The sequence below is a fragment of the Rhinopithecus roxellana genome, chromosome 11 (assembly GCF_007565055.1).
Source record: "Rhinopithecus roxellana isolate Shanxi Qingling chromosome 11, ASM756505v1, whole genome shotgun sequence".
Lineage (NCBI taxonomy): Eukaryota > Metazoa > Chordata > Mammalia > Primates > Cercopithecidae > Rhinopithecus > Rhinopithecus roxellana.
In genome coordinates, this window is record NC_044559.1 from 3,099,992 (window position 1) to 3,127,246 (window position 27,255).

General features: G+C 48.5%; 2 protein-coding genes across 5 annotated transcripts in view; one reads left to right on the forward strand and one right to left on the reverse strand.

Annotated features, from left to right (window-relative positions):
• Window positions 1-27,255, forward strand: part of VSTM4 (V-set and transmembrane domain containing 4) — a 138,791-nt gene that overhangs the window by 107,100 nt on the left and 4,436 nt on the right. The gene's annotated exons all lie outside the window — the stretch shown is intronic.
• Window positions 21,060-27,255, reverse strand: part of WDFY4 (WDFY family member 4) — a 300,326-nt gene continuing 294,130 nt past the window's right edge. For all 4 annotated transcript variants that reach the window (XM_030940063.1, XM_030940062.1, XM_010382862.2 and 1 more), the window contains 4 exons: window positions 26,918-27,100; window positions 25,542-25,626; window positions 22,536-22,647; window positions 21,060-21,512 (listed from right to left, as the gene is read on the reverse strand). In XM_030940063.1, the coding sequence (XP_030795923.1) occupies window positions 21,446-21,512; window positions 22,536-22,647; window positions 25,542-25,626; window positions 26,918-27,100 (447 nt within the window). In that variant the 3' untranslated portion in view covers window positions 21,060-21,445. The remainder of the gene's footprint in view (window positions 21,513-22,535; window positions 22,648-25,541; window positions 25,627-26,917; window positions 27,101-27,255) is intronic.

Sequence of the window (27,255 nt, forward strand, 5' to 3'; positions counted from 1 at the left end):
GTCCACTTCCACTTCTTGGTAGGCGTTGCTTTGATCATGCTTTGTCTTCAGGATCATACTGGTAAGGTCATGTTTCATCTCCTGTTACGATCTTCAAAGAAATGCTTCAGGATCTTGATCCCACTTGTTTAAAATGTTCATTGAAAGCTCTGTTCTTGTCTGCTGATCACAACGGTTTTGACAGCATGGAATGGAGTGTGCTCTATTTTAATTTTTCTCAGAGTTGTATTAGCTGAGACAGTGGAGATGTCTATGATGTTGGCTCTTGTTTCTGCTGTTAATCGTTGGTCCTCTTCAATGAGGGCCCAAACGAGATGGATTTTTTTCCTCACAAACTGATGCGGATGGTCTCCTGCTGCAGGCTTCATCCTCAACATCGTCTCATCCTTTCTCAACACAAGTTACTCATTTATTAACTGGTGATTTCCTTGGGGCACTGTCCTCATAAACTTTTGGTAAAGCATCCATAATCTCACCATTCTTTCACCCAAAGTTCACTATAAATTTGATGTTTGTTCTTACTTCAATTTTAGCAAAATTCATGTTGTTCTCAAAGGGACTTTTTTCAAACCGATGTCTGATCCTTCTTAGTGTCTCAAGCTAGATGCTGTTCAAAAATGTTATAATGAGTTATTATGACTTTATTTTGATACAAAAAATTTAAAATGCATCATAGTTTTTTCATCATAAGCATTTTCCACGAGCTTTGTGAAGACCCCCTCATGTGCCTGGGCTGCGTCATTGCCATTTCTCGCCTTTCAGGAGCATGGGGTCCCACACTGTGGCAATGAAGACGTCTTTGGAAGTCAGTGTTCTCTTTGAGGGACATTTAGAAATTGTGATATATTAAATTAATGATAACCAAGGATAAAATTTAGTGACTAAATTAGTCACTAAATTATGTATCTAATTTGTAATTAAGACCATTCTATTTATCTAACTCAATGATTAGGGGGAATTGAAGTGGCTTGAATGAGAATTGGAAAAAAGCTGCAATATTTGGTTTTCATAGTAGAACATCTTAGTAGTTGTTTGAGGTCTGAACCTGATTTGGATCCTTGAAGCAATGCTATGTGAGCCCTGAGCGGGGAGGGGCTCAGGGGTCTGGTGAAAGTGACCAGCACGTGTCAGGCCCCTGCCTGCTTGGTACGGCTGTCCCAGCATTCTTGCCCAGCTGAGCCTCTATCCCAGGAGCCATTGGCCTAAATCTATCCATCCCGATTAGCCCAGCAGGGGTGCTCTTGTTTAGTTCATTGAGAGGGACCCTAAAAACCCAAGGATTTAATAGGCTGCTGGAGTTCAGGATATGGCAGAAGGAGGCCAGGGGCTGGTTAGCTACAGTGCGGGGCTTAGACACCGCATGATATTCTTAGAATATCATCTTGAAGCATTTCAGCCACTTTCTCGCTGTTTCCAGCTTCTTACCACTCTGAGTCTTATTCTCACCTGTGAAATGAAGAGGTTTCCTCTTGGGCTGTGACTAGGCTCAAAGAAGCTCACATAGCAAAGGGCCATGCAGCCTGCCCGGGGCCCACTCCGTGCTCAGGGCACGGCCTTCAGTGTAGATCTCCCTTCCTGGGTCTGCTAGCCACACCCCTGCTGCTTCACTGCATGTGGCCAACCTGGGGCCTCGGTTTCCTCACCCACAATGCTCTGACAATGATGGCATCCTTGAAGACTTTTCTGAGGATGAGGCAGAACTGCACAGTAAGCCCCTGCCCAGGGACCGGTCCACAGCCGGTGTGGGCTGGGCAGTGGTGGCTCTCCCTAGGCAGCTGGGATTCTGGGTGTTGGAGGCTTTCCTCTGCTTCCCTGTGCTCCCTGGGTCTTAATGGCTGCCTGGGGCCTCTGGCGGGGGCTGCAGGGTGGGAGTCTCCCCAGCAGACCTCTGCTCAAGCGATGCTAATTGTGCCTGAGAGAACGGCTCACTAGAGTGGAAAATAGTCCTCATATATCTAGCTGAAGACGATAATGACCTTTTAAATAACAGAAGCAATTTTATTTCAATACCTCAATTACTCTGAACTCTCAAATGTCAAAGTGCTCGGCACTTTCAAAATAGCTTAATATAGACATTTATAGCACTTAGACACAGCTAGTTTCTTATCTAACCTAATTATGTGTTGTACAGGAAATGGCGAAGCTCACCATCTGTGTTATTTTTCACAGTGATCCCCACGCACGGCCCTGGGCTCTGCCTGGTGTCGGCCAGGAGAGTTTCTCCCCGGCAGAGAGTGCTGCTGCTCTGGGAAGAGGTGTGGTTGGGGCTCTGCCAGGGGCATGACCTCATGACCTCCAGCTACAAGAGGAGAGGAGGTTAAAAGTGGCCCTCCCAGTTCAGTGAATATCAACAGCACTGCGCCCTGACTCAGGAGAGCTCTCACTTGTGTGGGGTGCGAGGGCCCCTGGGACCAGAGGAATGGCCAGGGAGGGGGCCAGGGTAAGCTGAGGTGAGGTGGGTGGGGGTACTTCTGCCTTGTTGGGCAAAGCCAGGAGCCACCTTCCCAGGATGCGAGATGGAGCGAGGCCAGGATCACCTGGCATGGCCGGCAGCACCTTCTGCTCCTGCTTCCCACTGCTGTCTGCCTTTCTCCATGTCTGCACCAGAGGCCACCTGGGTGAATGGCCCTCTGTGTCCCCACCATTTCCTCTCTGATCTGGTTCCTGACACTCTCCATCACTGTCTCGAATTGCAGCCGCCTCCCTGCTGCTTCTCAGAATGGCCCCTGCCCCAGGACAGGCACTGCTCACCTCAGCGCCTGGAATCTTCTCCCAGGACTCCCACATGGCCATGCCCTCTTTTCTCCAGCTCCCGGATGCCACCTGTTGGGGAGGCCGTCTCTGACCACCCTACCACATTTTCTCTCCCCAGGGCTCCCTCGCCCCTTCCCTGCTAGTTTAGCGTTTTGTTTTTCTTCCTTAGAGTGGCACCTCACATACGAGGTTTGATGCCTCTGTAATTTTTGTCTGTCTCTCTAAGCAGAATGCAAGCAGATTGCAGGCTAGTGCTTTTGCTTATTACTCACTTCGGTATCTCCAGTGCCAAGGCATAGTAACCACTTAATGAATACATGTTGAGTGTATGGTGTATGTGTGAAGGGAGGGAGGGAAGGAAAGAGGCCACCACTCCAGGTTGTGATATCTGTGAAGGGGGTGGGCAGCCCAGGGCTCCAGCCTGGCCATGGTGGGTGGCTGGGTGACAAGCATGCTCTGCAAGGCCACCTTCACCACTTACTGGCTGGGCCAGGCACCCAGCTGGGGAAATGCATGCATTGCACACTACACATTGTCACCTTCTGACAGGACTGGGTATGCTCACTGACATTTTACAGATACAGAAACTGAGGCTTGGAGAGGTCACATAGGGTTCCACGAGTTCCTCAGCTAGAGAGAGGCAAAGCTGGGATATGATCCGCAGTCTGTCCTGCTCCAAAAGCTACATCTTAGCCAGGCTGGGTGCTCCTGGCTGGTGTAGCTGCCGTGAGGCTGCCCATCTTGGCAAGGCCCCCTCTGGACTTCCTGACTTCCAGGCCTCCTGTGCCCTGCCCAGGCCTTGCCTCAAAAGCCCCCCTACCCCGCCCCCGGGGGCGAGGCAGCAGCCCCCTGCTCCCAGCACGCTGCCTACTCTGTCTCTTGGCATCTCTGTCCTTCTCTGCCTGGCTTCTGCTTGCTCACCCATGTCCAGCTCCCATGCCTGCTGTCCCCTGGCATATGGCACGGCACAGGGCTGGAGACACCCCTGCTGAGATCGGCCACAGCAGAACTGTCTGCAATGACCGTTACCCTGCCCTTGGCAACATGCTTTGTAGCACTGTGGAGGCCTCCTTTCAGTTTGTCATTCATTCATTCTTCATTAATTTATTCGATCTGCCTTATGGAGCACCCCCACGGGGCCAAGCCTCGCTAGGCAAAACAGGCAGAGATGTTAACAGGACGTGATTTCTGATCTTGAGGCCCTCACAGACGCATTGGGGAGTTGGAGAGCGTACAGCCATGGTCAGTTAGTGCCATGGTGCAGACCTTCCTTTCCCTGAATCCTCTTGCCCCACAACTCAGGTGGGATGAGGAGCCTTCCTTAGGCAGATTATGGGAAGAGGCAGGGCAAGTTCTTATGCTCCCTGTGGAGAAGATGCCACCTCCCCACACCCAGGCCCCTCCTGAGGGAGCCGGGCCCCTCCGCTGGTCCGTGACCCCTCTGCCCCTGCAGCAGGCTGGGCCTGGCACTGGCACTGCAGCAGGAGGCAGGCAGGATCCCCCGTGTTGGTGGTCAGACTGTCCAGGGGGAAGCACACACAAAGTACCACCCCGTTCCTCACCCCCGCTAGGCCGTGTCCTATTCAGGTGGCCTGTGTGAGGGCAGTGGGAGCACAGGTGAGAAAGGGGCAGGGGAAGAAGAGGGAGGGCCATGTCTCAGAGCCAAGGAAAGGACCCTGGAGCTGAGTGTCCCACCTGGAGGCTCAGCACTGTTGGAATTCCTGACCAGGACTTGGAGCTCTTTGCGGCGATATGGTGTCAGTTGGGGAGATAGACTCCCTGAATCCAGGCCCTCTCAGCTTGGACTTGGCATTCAGCATCTCTGAGCATCAGTTTCACTGGCTGCAATGCATGAAGATGAGATGAGATAGCATGCATCTGCACCCTTCTGCCCTGCAGCTCCCAGTCCTCTGATGGGCACCCCTCACCACCTTCCTGGTGTGTCCCACATGTCCCATCTCACAGGGCACCAGTTCCTGCACAGCGCTTCTCATTAGCTGTGAGCTTTTCATTTTCTCCTGGTCTGCCTCCAGGACTAGATTGTAAAATCTTGTGGGCTGGGGCCTTATCTGCCTCATTCACCTTTGTATCTTGGCACCTAGAAGACTAGATGTTTAATAAATAATTATGAATAAATGTAGAATGAATGGTGGAGTAGGTTGCTCCTGCAAATTATTTAGAAATGTGTGCAGATCAAAGCTCTAAGGAGCCTTGGTCAGGGAAATGCTGTGAGTGTTCTCTTTTTATACCCACAAAGTGAGGGTCACAGGGAGACGAGGGCTTCTGCACAGTTCCCAAGCCCCGAATCTCCCTGAGGTGTTTGCCCAGGTTTGTCAATTAAAACAGGATCTGGGGCCAGTCTAATATTGTCCACACTTGAAGCAGCCTGCAAAAACAAAGCAGTAGGAAATGACAGGCTCTGCTGCAAACCGGAAAGGCTATCTAAGCCTCTCCAAGGCTTTCAACCCCCAAGTAATGACTCTCACTGTGTAGCCCAAACAGAAGACACTTGCAGGCTCTGCCTGGTCCCCCAAACCACCAGTTTGTGACCGTGCTGTGGTCCTGGGGCCCCAAGACACTGGGAGGCTGGGTGCCTCTGCCCCAGCTGCTGGGGGTCGTCACCATTGACCACTGAGACTAAAAGGACCAGGTGAACAATTGGCCAATCCCTTGCTCACCACAGGCGTCTTAAGAACTGAGACCCCACAGTTCTTAAGCGCTGGTGAGAAGGATTCTGCTAACTCTCACCGTGTGATCCCAAAGTCCCCAGGCTCTGCCAGGGAGCCTTGAGGGAGGGATGGGAATGTCCCTCCTCTGTGAGCTGTATTCCCTACTGTAAAAGGGCGAGTTGTCCAGATAGGACCCTGCAGTTCTAGGACATTGTCTGAGGGTGTCCCATGCCCTCAGGATCCGGTTTTCAGGATCCTGGAGGATGCTCCATCTTCCTTGTGAATGTCATGTACCTCCAGCCCCTTGAGGACCCCACTTTTGCACTGGGCCTGCTGCTTGAGCCCCCTCTGACTGCTCTGCATGTGCCCCTCAGTCTTGTTGAGCCCCAATCATACTGTGTTTCCAAATGTGGAGAAGGCGTCTCTCCCCACCTGAAGCTGACTTTGCTGCTTTGGTCCCTGAGCTTGTCCCTGAGCTTGTGCCCAAGGCTTTCCATGCTCTTCGCAGGATTGCTCTGGGAACTTATCTGAGAACAGGGGCTGGAAACCACAGTCACATTTCAATGTAGCCCCAAAGCTAAGAATGACTTTTGTATTTTTAAATCTTTGGAAACACATCAAAAGAAGAATAATATTTTGTGACATGGAAATAATGCAAAACTCTAAGCTTGGTGTCCACAGTAAATAGTGGCATCAGGACACAACCGCCCTCCTTCACGTATGCATTCATGTGTTGTCTCTGACTGTTTTCATGCTCTAAGGGCAGTGAGGATCTTTCTGGAAACTGCCAAACTGTTTTGCAAAGTGTGTGTATCATTTCACATTCTCATCTGTAGTATAAAAGAGTTTCAGTTTCCCCACATTCTTGCAAACAGGGTGGTCAGTCTTTTTCATTTTAGCCCTTTTTATAGAGTTGTAGCATGTCATTTGGTTTTAATTTGCATTTGTCTGGTGATAATTATATTGAGTAGCTTTTCATGTGCCTGTTTGCCATCTGGATATCTTCTTTAGGAAGTGTCTGTTCAGATCTTTTGCATATTTCTTCTACTGTGTTGTTTTCTTGTTACTAGATTTGAGAGGTTTTCAATATAATCTGTATACAAGTCTTTGGTTAGAGAAATAATTTACAAATATTTTCTCTCTGTCCATGCTCAACTTTTTCTTTTGTTAACAGTGTCTGTGATGTAAAATATTCAGTGTCAACTTGATTGGATTGAAAGATACAAAGTATTGTTCCTGGGTGTGTCTGTGAGGGTGTTGCCAAAGGAGATTAACATTTGAGTCAGTAGGCTGGGAAAGGCAGACCCACCTTAATCTGGGTAGGCACAATCTAATCAGCTGCCAGAAAATACAAAGCAGGCAGAAAAACATGATAGGAGAGACTGGTCTAGCCTCCCAGCCTACGTCTTTTTCCAGTGCTGGATGCTTCCTGCCCTCGAGTCTCAGACTCCAATTCTCCAGTTTTGGGAGTTGGACTGGCTCTCTTTGCTCTTCACCTTGCCGACAGCCTATTGTGGGACCTTGTGATCGTGTAAGTTAATATGTAATAAACTCCTATATGTGTGTGTATATATATAGATATATATAATAGTTTATTATTTATACATATCCTATTAGCTCTGTCCCTCTAAAGAACCCTGACAAATACAGATTTTGGTACCAGGAGTGGTTCTAAAGGAACAGAATATTAAGGATGGAGTTCTTTTGTGGCTTTGGGATTTCTGGAGTTGGCTGCTTAATATGAGTAGACCCAAAAATGCTAAGGACTCTACTTGTAATAGTATGGAGAACATTGATAGTCCTTGGCTTAAACTGTTTAGAGAGTTATGCAAAATAAATGCATTTTACACTCCTGATTCACTGCTCATGAGAGCCAAGGAGTTTAGTGACTCTATACGTAATACATTTGACTATATGTGGAAAACCAAGGAACATAATTAAGCTGGTTGGTTGCTCCTAAGTCCAGTGGACAAAGTGATGAATGCAAATGAATTCAGGGATTCTGCCTTCTGGCTTCAGAAGCAGATACTGAGCCTCAAATCTCTTAAGATTGCCCTGAGTGAAACTCTTATCTCTTGCAGAGAAAGCTGAAATTATGGAAAAACAGGCACAAGATCTTATTATGCAAGTGGGTGACCTGCAACGAAAGGTGCATGCACAGCCTTGCCAGGCATCTACTGTTAAAGCAAGGGCATTGATTGGAAAATAATGGGACCCTGCAACTTGGAATGGGGACATGTGTGAGGACCCTGATGAAGCTGGGGTCACTGAGTTTGTAAACTCTGATGAATGTTTCTTGCCAGAAGAAATAGCTTCCCCATCCACAGTAGTGGCAACATCCCCTCTGACCCATGCTGCCATCAGCCTTTCACCTTTGTCTAAGTAGATAAACCATGCACTGCTTGAGGCAATAATGAGGCCTCCCATGAAGCTGTTGCCAGGCAAAAGAATGTTGATTCCCCTCAGGAACCACCTGCAACACCCTTGTTTGCTTCTAGACCTATAGCTAGACTAAAGTCCTGGTGGATCCCCGGAGGGGAGGTTGAGAGTGCGACCCTTGAGGAGGTGCACTACCCTGGAAAAGAACTGCTTGAGTTTTCTAACTTATATAAACAGAAATCTGGACAAGAGGCATCAAAATGGATATTAAGGGTATAGGATAATGGTGGAAGGAGCACGGAGTTGGATCAGGCTGAATTTATTGATTTGGGCCCACTAAGTAGGGACTCTGCTTTTAATGTTGCAACTTGGGGAGTTAAAAAAAGGTTCTAATAGTTTATTTGCTTGGTTAGCTGAAATATGGATTAAAAGATGGCCTACTGTGAATGAGCTGGAAATGCCTGATCTCCGTTGGTTTAATGTAGAGGAAGGGCTCCAAAGGCTTAGGGAGATTGGGATGGTGGAGTGGATTAGTCACTTTAGATCTACTGATCCAAGCTGGGAGGGTCCAGAAGATATACCCTTGACCCATGCCTTGCAAGATAGATTTGCAAGGACAGCACCTGCATCTTTGAAGAGCCCTGTAATTGCTCTCCTATGCAAGTCAGATCTAATGGTGGGAACCACAGTCAATCAACTACAAAACTTAAATACAATGGGAATAGTTGGATCCTGAGGTGGTGGAGGCCAAGTGGCGGCACTCAACCATCAAAGGCAAGGTGGGTGTAGCTACCATAATGGACAGCAGAGGCAAAGCAACAATCAGAATAGCCTGACTCGTGTAGAACTCTGGCACTGGCTAATTAATCACAGTGTTCCTAGAAGTGAAATTGATAGGAAGTGTACTGTATTCCTACTTAATTTATACAAGCAGAAAACTTCTATGGACAAAGGACTAATTTGAGTTACAGAAACAAAGAATCTGCCTCTCAATCAATTTCCAGACTTAAGCCAGTTTACAGACCCATAACCCCTTGAATGAAGGGAGGCTGAGTCCCCTTGAGGAAGGACCCCACTACGTTACTGACAATTTATGCAATGAGTCTTTCTCCCATCCTTCCCCAAGGAGACCTATGGCCTTTTACCAGGGTAACGGTGCACTGGAGAAAGGGAAATGATCATATATTTGGGGGACTACTGGATATTGGCTCTGAGCTGACACTGATTCCAGGGGACCCAAAAGATATTGTGGTCTGCTAGTTAAAGTAGGGTCTTATGGAGGTCAGGTAATTAATGGAGTTTTAGCTCAGGTCCGACTTACAGTGGGTCCAGTGGGTCCCCAGACTCATCCTGTGGTCATTTCCCCAGTGCCAGAATGCATAATTGGCATAGACATACTTAGCAGCTGGCAGAACCCCCCATTGGCTCTCTGACTGGTAGGGTAGGGCTATTGTGGTGGGAAACGCAAAATGGAAGCCATTAGAGCTTCCTCTACCTAGAAAAATAACGAGAAAAATAGTAAATCAAAACCAATATTGCATCCCTGGAGGGATTGCGGAGATTAGTGCCACCATCAAGGACTTGAAAGATGCAGGGGTAGCGATTCCCACCACATCACTATTCAATTCTCCCATTTGGCCTGTGCAGAACACAGATGGATCTTGGAGAATGACAGTGACAGTGGATTATTGTAAGCTTAACCAAGTGGTGACTCCAGTTGCAGCTGCTGTACTAGATGTGGTTTCATTGCTTGAGCAAATTAATACATTTCCTGGTACCTGCTATGCAGCCATTGACTTGGCAAATGCCTTTTTCTCCATTCCTGTCCATAAGGCCCACCAGAAGCAATTTGCCTTCAGTTGGCAAGGCCAGCAATATACCTTTACTGTCCTATCTCAGAGGTATAACAACTTTCCAGCTTTGTGTCATAATCTTATTAGGAGAGACCTTGATGGCTTTTGACTTCTGCAAGATATCACTTTGGTCTATTACATTGACGACATTATGTTGATTGGATCCAAAAAGCAGGAAGTAGCAAACACACTGGATTTATTGGTGAGACATTTGCCTGCCAGAGGATGGGAAATAAATCTGACTAAAATTCAGGGACCTTCTACCTGAGTAAAATTTCTAGGGTTCCAGTGGTGTGGGGCCTGTCGAGATATTCCTTCAAAGGTAAAGGGTAAGTTGCTGCATTTGGCCTCTCTTATAATCAAGAAAGAGGCACAATGCCTAGTGGGCCTATTTGGGTTTTGGAGGCAACACGTTCCTCATTTGGGTGTGTTACTCTCGCCCATTTATCCAGTGACCTAAAAGGCTGCCAGTTTTGAGTGAAGTTCAGAACAGGAAAAGGCTCTGCAACAGGTCCAGGCTGCTGTGAAAGCTGCTCTGCCACTTAAGCCATATGACCCAGCAATCCAGTGGTGTGTGAGGTGTCAGTGGCAGATAGGGATGCTGTTTGGAGCCTTTGGCAGGCCCCTGTAGATGAATCATAGAGGAGGCCTCTAGGATTTTGGAGCAAGGTTCTGCCATCTTCTGGAGATAACTACTCTCCTTTTGAGAAAGAGCTCTTGGTCTGTTACCCAGCTTTGGTGGAAACTGAACTTTTGACTATGGGTCATCAAGTCACCATGCGACCTGAACTACCTATCATGAACTGGGTGCTTTCTGATCCATCTAGCCATAAAGTGGGTCATGCACAGCAGCATTCCATTATCAAATGGAAGTGGCATATATGTGATCAGGCTCCAGCGGGTCCTGAAGGCACAAGTAAGTTACATGAGGAAGTGACTCAAATGCCCATGGTCTGCACTCCTGCTACCCTGCCTTCTCTCCCCCAGCCTACACCCATGGCCTCATGGGGAGTTCCCTATGATCAGCTGACAGAGGAAGGAAGAGAACCATCACAGATGGTTCTGCATGATATACAGGCACCACCCAAAAGTGGACAGCTGCAGCACTATAGCCCCTTTCTAGGACATCCCTGAAAGACAGTGGTGAAGAGAAATCTCCCCAGTGGGCAGAACTTTGAGCAGTGCACCTGGTTGTGCACTTTGCATGGAAGAGAAATGGCCAGATGTGCAATTATATACTGATTCATGGGCTGTAGCCAATGGTTTGGCTTGATGATCAGGTACTTGAAAGAAGCATGATTAGAAAAATGGTGACAAAGAAATTTGGGGAAGAGGTATGTGGACAGACCTCTTGGAGTAGTCAAAAACCGTAAAGATGCTTGTATCCCATGTGAGCACTCACTAACGGGTGACCTCAGCGAGGAAGATTTTAATAATCAAGTGGATAGGATGACCCATTCTGTTTCTGTGGACGCCACTCAGCCTCTTTCCCCAGCCACCCCTGTCATCGCCCAAAGGGCACATGAACAAAGTGGCCATGGTGGCAGGGATGGAGGTTACGCATGGACTCAGCAACATGGTCAGCCTTCCACTCACCAAGGCTGACCTGGCTATGGCCACTGCTGAGTGCCCAATTTGCCAGCAGCAGAGACCAACATTGAGCCCTCTATATGGCACTATTCTTCGGGGTGATTAGTCAGCTACCTGGTGGATGGTTGATTTTATTGGACCTCTTCCATCATGGAAATGGCAGAGGTTTTTCCTCACTGGAATAGATACTTACTCTGGATATGGGTTTGCCTATCCTATATGCAATGCTTCTGCCAAGACTACCATCCGTGGATTCACAGAGTGCCTTGTCCACCATCATGGTATTCCACACAGCATTGCCTCTGACCAAGGCACTCACTTTGTGGCTAAAAAAGTGCAGCAGCGGGCTCATGCTTATGGAATTCACTGGTCTTACCATGTTCCCCATCATCCTGTAGCAGCTGGATTGATAGAATGGTAGAAATGGACTTTTGAAGTCACAATTACAACACCAGCTAGGTGACAATAAATTGGAGGGCTGGGACAAAGTTCTCCAGAAAGCTGTGTATGCTCTGAATCAGTGTCCAATATATGACACGGTTTGTCTCATAGCTAGGATTCATGGGTAAAAGAATCAAGGGGTGGAAGTGGAAGTGACACCATTCACCATCACCCCTAGTGATCCACTAACAAAATTTTTCCTTCCTGTTCCCATGACATTACGTTCTGCTGGCCTAGAGGTCTTAGTTCCAGAGAGAGGAACACTGCCACCAGAAACACAACAACAATTCCATTAAACTGAAAGTTAAGATTGTCACCTGGACACTTTGGGCTCCTTCAACAGGCTAAGAAAGGAGTTATAGTGTTGACTGGGGTGATTGACCTGGACTATCAAGATGGAATCAGTCTACTACTCCATAACGGAGGTAAGGAAGAGTATGCATGGAATATGGGAGATCCATTTGGGTGTCTCCTAGTATTAGCATGCCCTGTGATTAAGGTCAATGGGAAACTACAACAGCCCAATTCAGGCAGGACTACAAATGACCTAGACCCCTCAGGAATGAAGGTTTGGGTCATTCCACCAGGAAAAAAAACATGACCTGCTGAGGTGCTTGCTGAAGGCAGAGGGAATCCAGAATGGGTAGTTGAAGAAGGTAGTCATAGATACCAGCTACAACTACATGACCAGCTGCAGAAACAAGGACTGTACCTGTCATGAATGTTTCCTCCTTCTTTTGCTAAAAACAAGTTTGTGCATGTATACACTTGTACTAAGAAAATATCTTCATTCTATTTCCTTTTTCTTTAACATGTGACATAAGATTTATTGACTTAATATCAGCATTTAAGTATTGTTAATTTCATGTAATAGTACTTGGGTTGGGGATTGGTGTGTTTCTGATTGTACAAAGGATAGTTGTATTATGTTAGGTGTAATTATGAACTTATTGTTCTCTTTATTTGAAGATTATGTATGATATCAGGAGATGTGTGTGGGTTCAAGTTGACAAGGGGTGGACTTGTGGTGGTTAATAATGAGCATCAACTTAATTGGATTGAAAAAAGTATTGATCCTGGGTGTGTCTGTGAGGGTGTTGCCAAAGGAGATTAATATTCGAGTCAGTGGGGTGGGGAAGGCAGACCCACCCTTAATCTGGTGGGCACAATCTATCAGCTGCCAGAAAATATAAAGCAGTCAGAAAAATGTGAAAGGCAAGACTGGCCTAGCCTCCCAGCCTATGTCTGTCTCCCGTGCTGGATTCTTCCTGCCCTCAAACACTGGACCCCAAATTCTTCAGTTTTGGGACTCGGACTGGCTCACCTTGCACCTCAGCTTGCAGACAGCCTATTGTGGGACTTCGTGATCATGTAAGTTAATACTTAATAAACTCCCCTTTATATATACACACACACACATATATATGTATGTATATGTGTGTATAGATGCATATATGTATGAATATGTATACATATATGTATGTATGTGTGTATACATATATGTGTATGTGTGTGTGTGTGTGTGTGTGTGTGTGTGTGTGTGTGTGTGTGTATATCCCATTAGTTCTGTCCCTTTAAAGAACCCTGACTAATACAGTGTCTTTCAATGACCTGGAGATCTTAAGTCTGACAAAGTTCAATTCATCATTTTTTTTTCTTAATTGATGATTTGAATAACTCCAGTTTACAAAGAAGTTTTCCTAGGTTTTCTTCTAGAAGTTTTACAATTTTAGGTTTCACTTTTAGGTCTACAATTTATTTTAAATTAATTTTTCTTGATGGCATGAGGTGTCAGTCACAGTTCTGTTTTTGTCATTGCACATGGATACTCACTGTTCCTACGCTGTTTGATGAAAGGGCTCTTTCTTCCACTGTATTTCCTTGGCACATATTTCAAAGTCAGTTAACCACACGTGGGTTTGTTTCTGGACTCCATTCTGTTCCATTGATTTCTCTGTCCTCAACGTCAACAGCACACTGTCTTGATTACTGAAGCTTTCTAATAAGTTGAAATCATGTAATGTAAATCCTCTAACTTTGTTCTTCATTCATTGTTTTTAGGCTCTAACTTATTCTAGGCACTTTGCATTTCCATATGAATTTCAGAATCAGTTTGTCAGTTTCTACAAAAAAGCTCATTGTAATTTTCACTGGGATTAGGTTGAGTCTGTAGCTCAATTTGGGGAGAACTGCCATCTCAACAATATTGGGTCTCTTAATCTATGGTTACGGTGTAGCTCTCCATTTATATAGGTCTTTGATTTCCCTTAACAATGTTTTTTTAGTTTTCAGATTATATGTATTTTGGTCATATTAGTCCTAAGTAGTTCATATTTCTGATGTGTTTCTAAGTGATATCAAGAGTTTAGTTTCAATTTCTGACAGTTTTTTGGGGCTGAGATGTCCTGTGAGCTTAGACATGGGACATAAGGGAGGGGCATACTCACAGATGTCTCGGAGGTTTTCGGCCTGATGGACCGGTAGAAAGATACTTCCTTCCTGTTGCTGACCACACGGAGACTGGACTTACATGATCTTATAATAATGGTTATGATACCTTTCATTGTCATTATTGCATAACTGAGCACGTCTCAAGTTCCCGGCACCGGATTCCCACCTCACATGCAATTTCTCCTCAGATCCTCACAAAAGCTCTATGAAATGGTTCCCTGATTACTGTTTTGCAGAAGACACTGATGAGCTAGTAGATCAGCCAGTTTCCCCCAAAGTTACCTAGCTCTTGAAAGAAAGGCAGGCCTGGAACCCAGGGGTCAGCCTGTAGACATGCACCACAGCCTCATGCCTCTTTCTCCCGGGTGCAATGGAAGGCACGGCATGACAGGTGGGATCAGTGGGTCCTTTTTCCACTCTGGCTGAGCTCACCTAGCTCAGGTGGACATACCTGGGGTCTCTTCTAGGCCATCTGCTTTCCAACAAAACACATGCCTGCCCCAGGATCTTGGGTTAGGACAGATGTCCCAGAGTATGGCTCAGGGACCCCCTAAAGTACCATGAGATGGTTGTAAGGCAGGCATAGACAAGCATTTTTTCTATCCAAAAGACTGAAGTTAATGACAAATACTGAGAATATTGTTGCACAGATGATGTCAAAAAATCCTGAAGGTGGTATGGGAATGAGAAATATTTGGTGAACATTTGAATGAGGAGGCAATGCCTCTGAGAGGGGAGAGAAGAAATGAGAAGGAAGTCACTATTCTCTTACCAGGCCCTGTATCACAAACTACATTTATACTAATAACCATCATCATCATTACCTCCTGAACTCCTGCCCTGTACTAAGAACTTGACACAGAGTTATCTCATTTTAACTTTCCAAGCAACTTATAAAGTCAGTAATTATTACTTCTATTTTATGAAACAACAAGCATAGGAAAAGGCAGCTGAGGCTGAGGGTGTGCAAAGCCCCAAGAGCCTGGACGTGCAGCAGATGGTACTGTGAGAGCGACTGGCTTCCTGATGCTCTCTGCAAGAGGAGGAGGAGGAGGAGGAGGAGGAGGAGGAGGAAGGCTCTGCTCTGAGGGGCTCTGAGGCTGAGGCTGCCTCATGGAGGGGCCTGCGTGGCCTGTGCTCCCAGCAAGAATGAGCCTTGTTGTCGTGGGGGGGCTGTTTCCTGTAGTAGTGAGCTCCTTGTTGCAGGAGGAATTCAAGCTGGCCTCTATGACACAAAGATTCTGGTGCATTTTGTTCTATTTTTCAAAAGCATATGAACCTTTTCTTCTTTCTTTGTGTTTCATTGTGAGGTGGGGAGAGCCAGCTGTTCTTGACATCCAAGGCTCCAGGGAGAGGCAGGCTGTTTGGATTTCATTCTGCCAGTGGCCCACCCTAAGGAACCCAAGGCCTTAGGTACTTGGTACTGCAGCTTTGGGGTGGGGAGTAAACCTGGAGCTTTGACCAGGTTCTGCCACTGACCTGCTATGTGACCTTAGGCAAGTCCCTTCCTTTCTCTGGACCCTGGCTTCCACATGTGCAAAGTGGCAGGGTTAGAGGATCTGTGTGTCTCCTGATGGCCAGAGACTCTGGAAAGTTATGTTTCAGGCATCTGTGTCCAGACAGCCTCTCTCCATCAGGCTCACAGCCTGGCTGGGAACAGGTAGGTATGCAGTGAATCCTTGTTAAATACTAGTGGATACATTAATGAAGAATGAATGAATGAATGAATGAATGAATGAACAAATGAACGAATGAATGAATGAACAACTGCTTGGATGGATAGTTAAGATAAAGTCACCACACTGATTTTAGTGAATATCCATTGGTGCTTACAGCCTGGGCAAAGGCCACAGGGATGCAAAGTGTGTGCTGCATGATTTGGTGGCACATTCCACTTCCAAGTCATCATAGAGTTGTATATTTATGGTGGTGCATTTCTGGCAAAAGGCAGTAAAATGTCGTGGACAAGTGGAGTCTCCACATCAACCAGTTTCAGGGCAGAGATCTCAAATCAGGATACAACAGTGTTCTTTGAGCCTTCAGGGTCTCGGGGGAAGGACGCAATTTGGAGGGTCTTCCTGTTTACTAAGAAAGTCATGAAGGTGCTTCAGGCAGCATCCAATAAGGGAACAACTGGAAACAACACAATCACATATGAGCTTGCGCGCGCACACACACACACACACACACACACACCCTGATCCGGGTATGGGATGTGGATGTGTACCCAAGAACTTACTAAAGCAAAACAGATTTTAGCTTAGAGAGATTTGATTTTATGCTAAACAAATTTCATCAGGATTTTCATATGAAGAGCCTATTCCTCCCCATATGTGCTGTGCTTGGCTGCATTTTAATGTGGTTAAATCCAATCTTTGAGTTCTCTGTAGGCCCCATGACTGGGTTCTCAGGATACGACTCTCAGCTGCTGACTGAGTTTGGGGGAGGAAGTTGCTGTCACAGGGGCTTCCAGAGGACTGAACTTCGCTCCCAGGATCCCTGAGCTCAAAGGAATAGAAGAAGAAGACCCGCGTGGGGTAGGGGTTGTGGTTCCCATGGGGTCGTCATGGAGGTACACAGAAAGCCCTGGAAACTTTGTCAGTGGCACAGAGAGCCCCACATGGTCCCTCCAAGAGCTTCTGTTGTTGAATTTCAGTTCATTGAATACAAGCACTTCATGGGTCACACACTGAGTACTTATGCGTCTCCCAGGCCTGCTGACAAGGCACCATCCTTCCTGCGCCTAAGAGGTCCAGGGAGCAGGACGGCCAGACTTAGCAAACGCAAATGCAAGACACCTGGGAAAAGTTGAATCTCTGATGAGCAACGACTACTTTGTTAGCATAAGTATGACCCAGTCTGGCCAGGCCTGTCCAGGTGGAGAGATGGGCACAGCTTTAGTGTGCGGCCCGCCTTGTGGGTGAACTCACCTCCCAGAGGGACTCCAGCATGCCTGGATGCTGGTCTCAGGCAAGCACAGTGGTGCCCGAGATCCCTGATTTCCTGGGTACCCGCAGTGGGAAGGATGCCCATCAATCGCCCTGGGTTGCCCTTCCCTGGCCTCTTAGAGGATGTGGAAAATGCAGAAACCAGAGGTGGGTGTTCCATGAGGGGACTTCTGCTGGGGGAGAGCGGGGCATGGCTGTTGTCTAGGAGCTGAGCTCAAAAGTGAAAAGTGAGTGGGATATGGGGGTCTCTGACCCCAGAGGCTGGGGAAGCCCCTCACAGGCCATCTGTCCTGAGACTACAGGGTGGGCAGCAATGCCTGCCTCCACCCTCACCCCAGCCTGCTGCTGTCAGTGCTGGAGTTCCTCCAAACCCAGTGGGGACTCCAGGACCTGTGCTCCCTGGGAAAGGGTGACACATGCAGCCTGAGGCTTCTGCTCCCCATGAGCAGGTACAAAGTCTGTGGGCCCGGGGGAGCCTGAGAGCTGGCCCTCCTTTCCCGGACATTTCTGAAGAAGCACAACTGAAGCGTGCCTGCCCTGCTCCAGCCTGGTTAGCCTTGGGTGCAGGGCCTGCCAGGTCTTGCGCCTGCTGTCCCATGTTCTCTGTGTCCCAGGCTCAGGGTTCCTCCATCCCCAGCGCCCTGGCACAGGGACTGGCTGAGCAAGAAAAACACTGGTGAGTGAAGCAGCCAAGAGCTTGTGTCACAGCAGAATAGGCAGTCTGTTGTTTGCCTCATCCACTGTTATTTTATTTTATTATAAAATAAGAAGATATGATGTTACTCTCCCTAGGAGCCCTGAGGTGGATACCAGGATCCCATTTCACAGATGCAGAAGCTGCAGCCAAGGCTGGTGGAAGTGTGGAGCTGGGCCTGACGCTCAGGCGGCCTGGCCTCCTTCTTACCCACTCACTGTGCATATGCCTGTCCTCCTGTCTCGGCCTCTAGATACTATGCGGTGCTGAGATGGTTCCCCTAGTCCCCACTGGACTTGGTGTGCTGGTGAGGCCGGTGTCTGCATGGTCCTGCTCCTGGGCCCCAGGCAGGCTGTGCCCGTGGCTTCTTCCCTGGCTACCTCAGCTGTGGGCCTGGGCACTGAGCCTGTTCTCTCCTCTCCCTGCAACCCAGGCCTCTGCCCTGGGCTCCCTCAACCACTGACAGCTGTCAGGAGCCCCCAACTCTGCTGGCCAGACATTGTAGACCACTGGGGCAGCAGGGGACTCCTGTCATTGGAGTCACCCAGAGCTTTTGGAGCCTGGGCCTCACTTGCCCCCGGCGCTTTCCTCTGCAGCCGCATCCATGCTTGACTGCCCCCTGCCCTCGCCTCCAGCAGTGGACTCTGCTTCCGACGCCTCGGGAGTCTACAGCAGGGCCACATCTGTGCGGGCCAAAGGGTGCATGTGCTGTCTCCTGGGTTTCGGTGCAGAGCGGCTTCCCTCCTCCCTGCAATGTGAACTAAGCCTGGAGGACCCCACTGGAGCAGCTCAGCATGGAGCCTGTCTCCTGCAGCCTCCCCAGCTCCTCCATGGGCGTTCTCATCCACAGCCTGTCCGATTCATAGATGCCTCTGAAGCTTCCAGCTTCTGACAACGGCGTTCACGGTTTCACCACAAACTCCCAAGCTCCTGGCTTCGTCCCCTGTCATGTCCCGAGCCCGGGGCATGACATTTACAATTTCCTCTCATTAGTCCCACCTCTTCGCTCCATTTTGCTTCACCCTGCCCATGGAGGGGCTGCTGTTTGACCTTGCCATCCCAGGACCACCTGTTCTGACACATCTGCCACCAAGACTCATTCATTCGTCTACATGTCCGTTTACTTGGCCGACTCTTGTGGGGCACCTTCTGGGAGCTGGCATGAGGAATGCAGCTCTGTGGGTGGGCGGCCACGTCTGCCAGCCTCACTTGCACTCACGCCATCCAGTAACCAGAGTCTACCCCACAGCCAGGAGCAGCAGCCCGTCCACCTCTCAGCCTCATCCCTTGTGCCCTTGTCCGCTCTTCTTCACACCCCCAGCCTGACTCACCCTGCACCTTTGCCGATGCAGCCCGGTCTTCCTGCAAACCCATCTGTCTGTCTCAGCAGGTTCCAGGCCTGGCTCCAGGGCTACCTCCTTCAGCCAGTGCCATAGGCAGCTGAATTGTGTCCCTGGAGCGGTTCTGTGTTGACATCCTAACCCCCAGTACCTCCAAATGTGACTGTACTTGGAGACAGTTGAAATGGGGTCATATGGGTGGGCCCTAATCCCGTATGACTGGCATCCTTATAAGCGGAGATGAAGACACAGACGTGCACAGAGGACAGCCGAGGTGAGGGCGCAGGGAGAAGGTGGTCGTCTGCAAACCAAGAGAAAGGCCTCAAAAGAAACCAACCCTGTGACACCTTGATCTTGGACTTCCAGCCTCCAGAACTGTGAAGAAATGAATTTCTGTTTAATATTGTTATGGCAGCCCCACCCGACTGATACAGCTGAATGTCCCCTCTGCCTTCCCTAGGGCCTGAGGTGTCCATTTTAGCCCTTTCACCTCAAGTCACATTTGTTTGTAGACACCACATCCCCAGGACCCCAGCAATAGGACTCAATACTGTCTCCTAATTTTCCCTGTGATTTGAGGGGAACAAGAGGTAAAAACACTTAAATGAAGGAGTTGAAGACAGCCTTTTGGCCAGCAGACCTTGTCAGCCCTGGGTGATGCTGCGATGTATTTTGAAAAATGCCAGCAGGCTCAGCCTTGATATTTATGACCCTGCTTCTTGGCCTTCGTGGGGAGTGGTGCTCTCTGCTCTTAAATTTATGGTCCTTCAGTGCAGTCCCAGACCAACCAGGGGATTGCAAATGGGCTGTCTGCTAATAGCGTGTGCGGACGGTGTGGGAGGTGGTGTGATCCTTGGCACTGGGGTCAGACACAAGCGTTTCTCACCCGGGGAGGGGTGCTCTGGACCTGAGAAGGGTCTCCTTCATCTTCTCCTTTGCAAAGCCTCAGAGTTTACAGAGGAATCAGAGTATCCTAACCATCTCTCACTATTTTTGACATGGCTGCACACCAGTTCTACTTTCTTAATATTTATCTTTTAATCAACTTGTTGCCCCTGGAGGCCAGATGCCCCACAGGGCATAAGACATGAAGTGCACATTCCTGCTATCCCTAGGCCTGGGCTAAATTAGGTGAGGACCCCCTTCAGGGCCTTTGCAGAGTTTAGAGACATGGGGAAGATCAGGATCCCCACCTGGCCCCTGGAAGGGAGATCTCTGAAAGAGGAGTTGAAGCTTGTAAGCTTAATCTCCCCAAGTCGCTGTGTGTCCACCTGAGCTTGACTTTATTAAAAAGGCAGCTGGATTTCCCTTTTGAGGAGCTCTGCAAATCTTGGAGTGAGGAGGAGACATTAGAGTGAGGGTGAGACCTCTGATGCCCAGTGACCAATATCAGAATAACCCAGGCACTAGAAGGTACTGGAATTCCTCAGAGGGGCACGCGTAACTAACCCACCTGCCATACATTTTCAGGTGGAAAACAAAAGTCACACAGCAGTGCAGGTTTCTCCAGGAAGAACTGCAGCTCAGAAGCTGAGTGTGGACCAGGGCCCTGGGAAGAGACTGCTGGGCCAGGAGCTGGCTGGAACCCCTGTCTGTTGCAGGCTGTGGAGATAGGGGTGGGTGTGTCACCAAAGCGGGTGTATCACCCCAGGCCATCCTCCCTGAGTCTGCCATGGGCAGCACCCACAGCCATGTCCTGTGGCTCAGTCACAGAGGCTGAGCTTTCTTCACAGTGGCCCCTCACTTCTCAGGCCCCTACACTATGGGCAAGTGGGGGAAGAGCCAGTGTCCAAGATGGAAGATGGGTAGGGGCTGGGTGAGGCTGTGCAGGCAGATGTGCTTCCCTGAAGCCTTCCTGCCTTTCTCAGGACAGAAACACAAATACTTAGAAAGGCAGCATTGTAAGTGAAATAGAGTGGCAATTTAAAACTCAAGAGCCCTTCTGCATTTAGAACATAGTTGCTTTAATAAAATAAAGACAATACAATAATTTCCAGTAAGCAACCCCATCTGTTTTTTTTTTCAGTGCAATAGCCCTTAATAAGGTGAGTCATGTGTAATTTCGTGTGCAGCTGGGCATCACCAAGTCATAGTTTCCAGAGTGCTGCTCAGCCCTCCGAGTGTGTGTGCTCATCTTTTTCATAGAATTCCCATGGGCCGTGGAGAAGGTTGGGGTGCAGAGCTCTGATTGCCAGAGGCCCTTCCTTGAGAGTTGTGGCGAGGGAGGCCCTGGGGGTTTCCTCTGTAGGCAGAGCTCAGGCCCCAGTCACCTCTGCCGCCCTCAGTCTGGCACTGCAGTGCCAGAGCCTCTGCTGCCTCTCTCTTCCTATCCATCTGCAGACCAGCAGAATATTCTCCCCTTCTCATCACCAACCAGGAGTTTAGTCTGGTTTCTTGGGAAGAGAAAGAAAAGACAAGAATGTTAGAGGGACAGGACGACTTGTCCTCACCAGCACACGGGATATTGCAACTCTGGGGCTCTATCCGGGGCGCAGCAGAGCTTGCCCCTGGCCTAATTTCTCCTGAGGCAGGGGAGGTAGTGGGAGGAATGGAGAAGGTTTCCACTTGGGGGAGGGGAGAGCATTTGAGCTGTGAGGGTGGTGGCTCCCACAGCACTGTGGGGAAGCTCAGGCCCCAGGGAGCAGGACGAGGCTCTGCCTCTCTCCAGCGCCTCCAGATGAGTCTCCTGTCCCGCCAGAGATATAGCCAGGACTAGGGCAGAACAAATGGCAAATTATCTGCAAAAAGTGTGGCTCTGGCCCTACCACCATGCCCACCCCACCCCACTCTACCCCACCCATCATCTAAAACACTGTGTAGTGTCCCCACCAAGAATGCCAGAACAGCCACGCCATGCCAGGGAGGGAAGAAGGAAGGCCAGCTCTGCAAGGTCAGCGACCCCTGAGGCTGCACCTCCCCGTGTGTACAAGGATGTTAATGACAGTAACTACCTCCAACTACGAGTCAAATAACGGGTATGAAGTGTCAGGACTGACGCTTGGCTATGCTACAGCAGCTAAGAGCCCTCAGAAGGCACTTTCTGTTAATGAAGGATAATCATCACACCAAATGTTACAGTCGGCAGTGGAACTCAGGGGAAAAGGCTCTCTTTAGGATAAAATTACAAAACAATAGACTTCTACCTCTTGGATTTCTTAATGAATGTATGGATATTCAAGAGCAAGAGAGCAAGGGCATGTGTGAGTTACAAGCAAAACAAACAACAACAAAACCCTGAAAAACATTTCCTGGGGCTCTACACAGCCACACGGGCTGCATCCTGTGCTTGGTGGGGCCCGTCCTGGAGTGAGGTGGCCTCCTTGGCGAGGTGGCCTGGACTCAGAGCCACTGGGGCTTTCCTAGAGGTGGCTGCAGTGCCCTCTGCTGGAGACCCAGAGAAACAAGGCCACGCTTACCTGGACACGGCCAGAGCCGTCACCGCGGGGCTGGTTTTGCTGGCCTTCCCTGTCAAAGCAATGCTGACGTCCAGCTCTCGACTCAAGGCCAGGTTCTTCTCCCACTTGTGGCCTGTGTGGAGCACGGGAGAGAAGAGTTAGAACACCAGATCGGCTTCCCACATATAGTGTGCATCTGCAACACAGGGCCACAAACACATACGCACATATTTATATTTGTGGTCAGCAACTTGTTAAATTGAGGGGGAAATATATTTAATCTTGGCCGGTGCTGTTGCAAAAAGGGCCGTCCCAATTTAATTTGCAGGCGGTGATAGTTACATGTGCTGACGTGCCGCGGTATCCATTGTGTACCAAATTGGATTTGTGTATTATTGCTTTCTAAATTGCATGCCTAGTTCAGCAAAATTGTTCATCAGTGTTTACTGGCTTTATGCTTAATAAGATGCCCCACAATACCTTGCTGCCAGGATGTAATGCAGCCAGTAATTGCCTAGTAAAAATAAATTACATAAAGTCGGCATTATCAACTTATCTTAATCCTCTCACGCCACAACCAATAATTAAATGCTGAGAACGTCTTTTCAAAAAATATAACTCAATGATTGTTACTTCACTCATTTTAATGACTGCATTTGGGGACAGACAGTAATTCCTTCAATGTGAAGGGTGAGACGGAGAGACACCAGCTGGGTACGTCCCTGTGAGGCCACTTCCTTGGACTCAGGGCAGGAGAGATGATACAGCCCCCACTGTCCTGGGGTGACCACTCATGTGTGCACACAGGCCAAGTGCCAGGAAACACATGAGGGGTCCAGGTGGGAGAAACCACCTCAAAGCACACCAGGCATTTGTACCTTTGTGTACAAATCTAAACAACAAGCTTCTTCCAAGTATTTTTTGTGTACCAGATTGAGTCCAAATCTTTGAGGCAATTCCTGAAATAAATTGTACTCAACTGGGCTGGGCCTTGCTGCAAATGGCAAACAAATGAATTCCAAGCGGAAATTAGATTACATCTTCCCACAAATGCAGTATGCTTAATATCTTCACAGATCTCCTTTCTTGCCCCTTAAGGCATTTGAGGGATGCAGTAATATACATGCCAAGAGGACACATACGCAAATATCCACGTGTCATGCCCAATACAGGTCCCTTTCCAACAAAGCAGTTTTGAGCAATATAAGAACAACATGCCTTTTTATTAAAGACCTCCAGCAGTTTAGGCTTGTAAATCTGCACATATTTCAGATTTGTTAAATCTAAACTTCAGCCCAACGTGATTATTTGAATATGTCCATGTCATCCTGTCATTTCATGTTAATCCTCCCTTGAACCGTAATCACAATCTTGGCAGTCAATCCGATGGGGTGGCAGTGACTTCGGGTCAGGGTAGACAGAGAGGAAGGATGTGGACCTGGGGCTCCCTGTCAGTCTAAGACCCCCTTAAGTAAGTTTCCTAATGCCATCAGCTGCTGTGTTCAGAGAGAAAAATCTCTCAAAAGTCTGCAAAAATGGCAACAATGACCTGCTTTTGGGGTAGATTCTTATCTGTGGCTACTATTATTCTGTCATCAGTATTCTACTAGTTAGGATGCACAGGAAGTGTCTCCATTTGACAGAAGACCAGAGAAGTTGCTGTGACAGAGTTGGGTCTAGAACCTTGTTTCCTGCTTTTCACCCTGCTTCTCATTCACTAGACCCCATGACCAATGAGTGCAACCTTACCACAACCTGCAAATCCAGTGGCACTGCCAGAACCAATTGAATGGCTCTGAGATGACTTTCATCCATCCATCCATCCATCCATCCATCCATCCATCCATCCATCCATCCATCCATCCATTCACCCATCCATCCAGCATTCTTTCTCAGACATCCATTTATCAACCATAGGCCTAGCTAATGCCATTAGCTTACTGGGCCCCAGAAGCTTCAAAAGTGGGCATTTGAGTCCAAAACTAAAATGGTGTGCAGACTCATGCAAGTGTACTAGAAAACTGCTTTGTAAGCAGGCTGGGGAATAAGAGCCTTTCCAAGTGGGAGCAGATATGGGAGGGAGCTTGGCCTCTGCTTTCCAAAGATGTGCTGAGTTCCTTAGAATGCACACACTTCTGTCCTTTCACACTGAGATAGGCTGACTCCTTGTGGTGGTCTCCAAGTACCCTAGAGAAACAGGACCTGTGAACTGATGCAGTTCTTAATCTGCATCTTTGTGATGTTATTGATCTTTTTGATGTTATTGTCCTGGCTCAGCCCAGATTGTTGACAAGGGTCCCCAGGTGTTTTTATCTTGAAGGAAAGGACCCCTAATATAGAGCCTAGGACACAGTAGCGGCTGAGCAAATGCCTGTGTGTGCTTGCATGAAGAAGAATCCACAAATGGGTGACTAAATGAATCAAAGAGGTGTGGACTGTATTTTAGAAATGAATGAATTGCAAACCTCTACTCTCTTCAGAAGGCAGCCCTCTGAAATCTGGGAAATTCTCTCTTGTGGATGATCACAGGTTCTGGGATGCAGAGCAAACAGGGAGCTAACAGAAGCACTCAGGATGATAGAATTCTCACTTCATGAAAATGTGTTTGATTGTGGGTCCCAATAAAGATGTCCCAGTTCTGAGCTACAATCTTTTCTGAAGACTGAGCTGGAGGAGGTAATGATGGGGGCGGGGACTAGACAGCTGTGATGGACATGATGCGGTGACAGCTTTGATGGGGAGGTTTTCACCTGTATTCATTATGGAGGGGTTAGTGATGGTGGTTACATTCCAGTATCTATGGTTAGGTTATTCTGAGGCCGTTGTGGCTGTGATGGCGGCAGATGTGAGGATAGTCTTCTTGCTGGGTGACTTCGGGCAAGTCACTGAACCTCTCTGTGCCTCCCTAGGCCTCCCTAGGCTCTGCAGACCTGGGAGGAGCTGCAGCCCTTGGGCTGAGGTGGAGAGAGGGGAAGTGAGGAGGGCAGGGCAAGGCCAGGACAGCCACATCCCTAGCAGGTCAGGTACCTCTTGGGCTTGGAGGCTGAGACGAGGGCTCCTCTCCTGCTGGCCGTCCAGGAACAGACATCTTCACATCCTCAGTCTTCCAAACCTGCCCCAAAAGAGCAAATGTCATGGGCTGTCTGCAAGCTCGGAGTGGCCTAGTCAATTTCCTCACACCTAGGGGGCCCTCAGGGAAGGGATGAAGACATGGACCCCCTTTCACTTCTGATGTTAATTTACTATCAGGTAAAAGGTTATTTAGTCTTCAGCTTCCTCATGCGGAGGTTTGGCCGATCACAGTTGCACCTTGAATGAGTTTACCCCACCCATGTCCCTAAGTGCATCTCATCTATCCCCCCACCACCCTTCACTTGCAGGGATGTGACTCTGCAACCAGTTTATTACCATTTTGCTCAACCAATGCCCTCTTGCCCATAATACCACCACCTCTAGAGTCCTCCCTCACCCCTGGGTGGCTAGGCACCCCCATCTTGTGTCTGGCCCTTGGTGCTAAGCCTGCTTATGGGAGCCCTGAGGCCAACTCACTGAAAATGGCTTCTCACTCACCGGGTCTGGATTTTATATCACCAAAGGGCAAGGACCAGCCTCCTCTCAAATGATTCCGTGAGTCCCATGCCAGGCTTAGCACAGCACTGGGCCAGTCTAGGAACTCATTGAATGAATGAGCGCTGAGTGCACAGAAGACCCTCACTCATGCTTTGGGCGGGCCCAGGAGAGTAATATACCTGCAGCTCGGCCACCCCAGGCTCCTCTGGCTGTCCCACCGATGTGGGCCACACCCCACCAAGCCCAGACCAGCCCAGAATGCCCTGCTTTCTGCAGAGGCCACAGACAAAGTCCTGTGAGGGGACTGCCTGGGTGCCTCAGCCTGCATGGATGGATGGATGGATGGATACATGGATGGATGGATGGATGGATGGATGGATGAGTGGATGGGTGGATAGGGAGATGGATGGGTAGATGGATGGGTGGGTAGATGAGTAGAGAGATAAATGGGTTGGTGGGTAGAAAAATTAGTGGATAGGTGGGCAAGTTCTGTTTGAATGGATGACACAAATATCTCCTTTTAGCACTGGGATATAATCTTTTGCATTTAACCATTCAACTTTTATATGTTGTAACAGTGTTTATTTTAGTGTGTGTGTCTGTATATGTGTGTGCGTGCATGTGTGTGTGTGTCTGTGTGTGTAATACTATATATATAATTTTATTTATTTACTCTTTCCCTGGAAAGAACCTACAGCTTCATTTGCTGTAGGTACCTGTTCTGGAATGGTCTCAAATGCAGCCTGCAGGTTTGGCCCCCTAGAGGAAGTCAGAAGAATGGAGATGAACACATTTCTTGTGTCATGTCCTCATTCTGCCCAAGACACACCTACCCGGACCATGCCATCTTGACTCCCGGTGATGATGATCTGGCTTGTGTCCCAAGCTGGGCCCTCTATCAGGCAGCAGCAGGTTATGGCTCCTTCTGGGCCCCAGGCTGTGGTGATGCTGGCCAGGGGCTGTCCATTGACATTCCACAGGGACAAGTGTGCTCCCGCACAGGAGACAATGGTGCCCTGTGCAGTGAGAGCTGGTATCACTCTAAGCTGGAGTCACTGCCTGCCCATCAGCCACATACTCAGCTACCCAGTTGGTACACCCAAGTGCCCTCAATTTGCCATGCTCTGAAGACCCCCAAGGTACCCCAAGACTTCTTTCCAGCTGACTTACA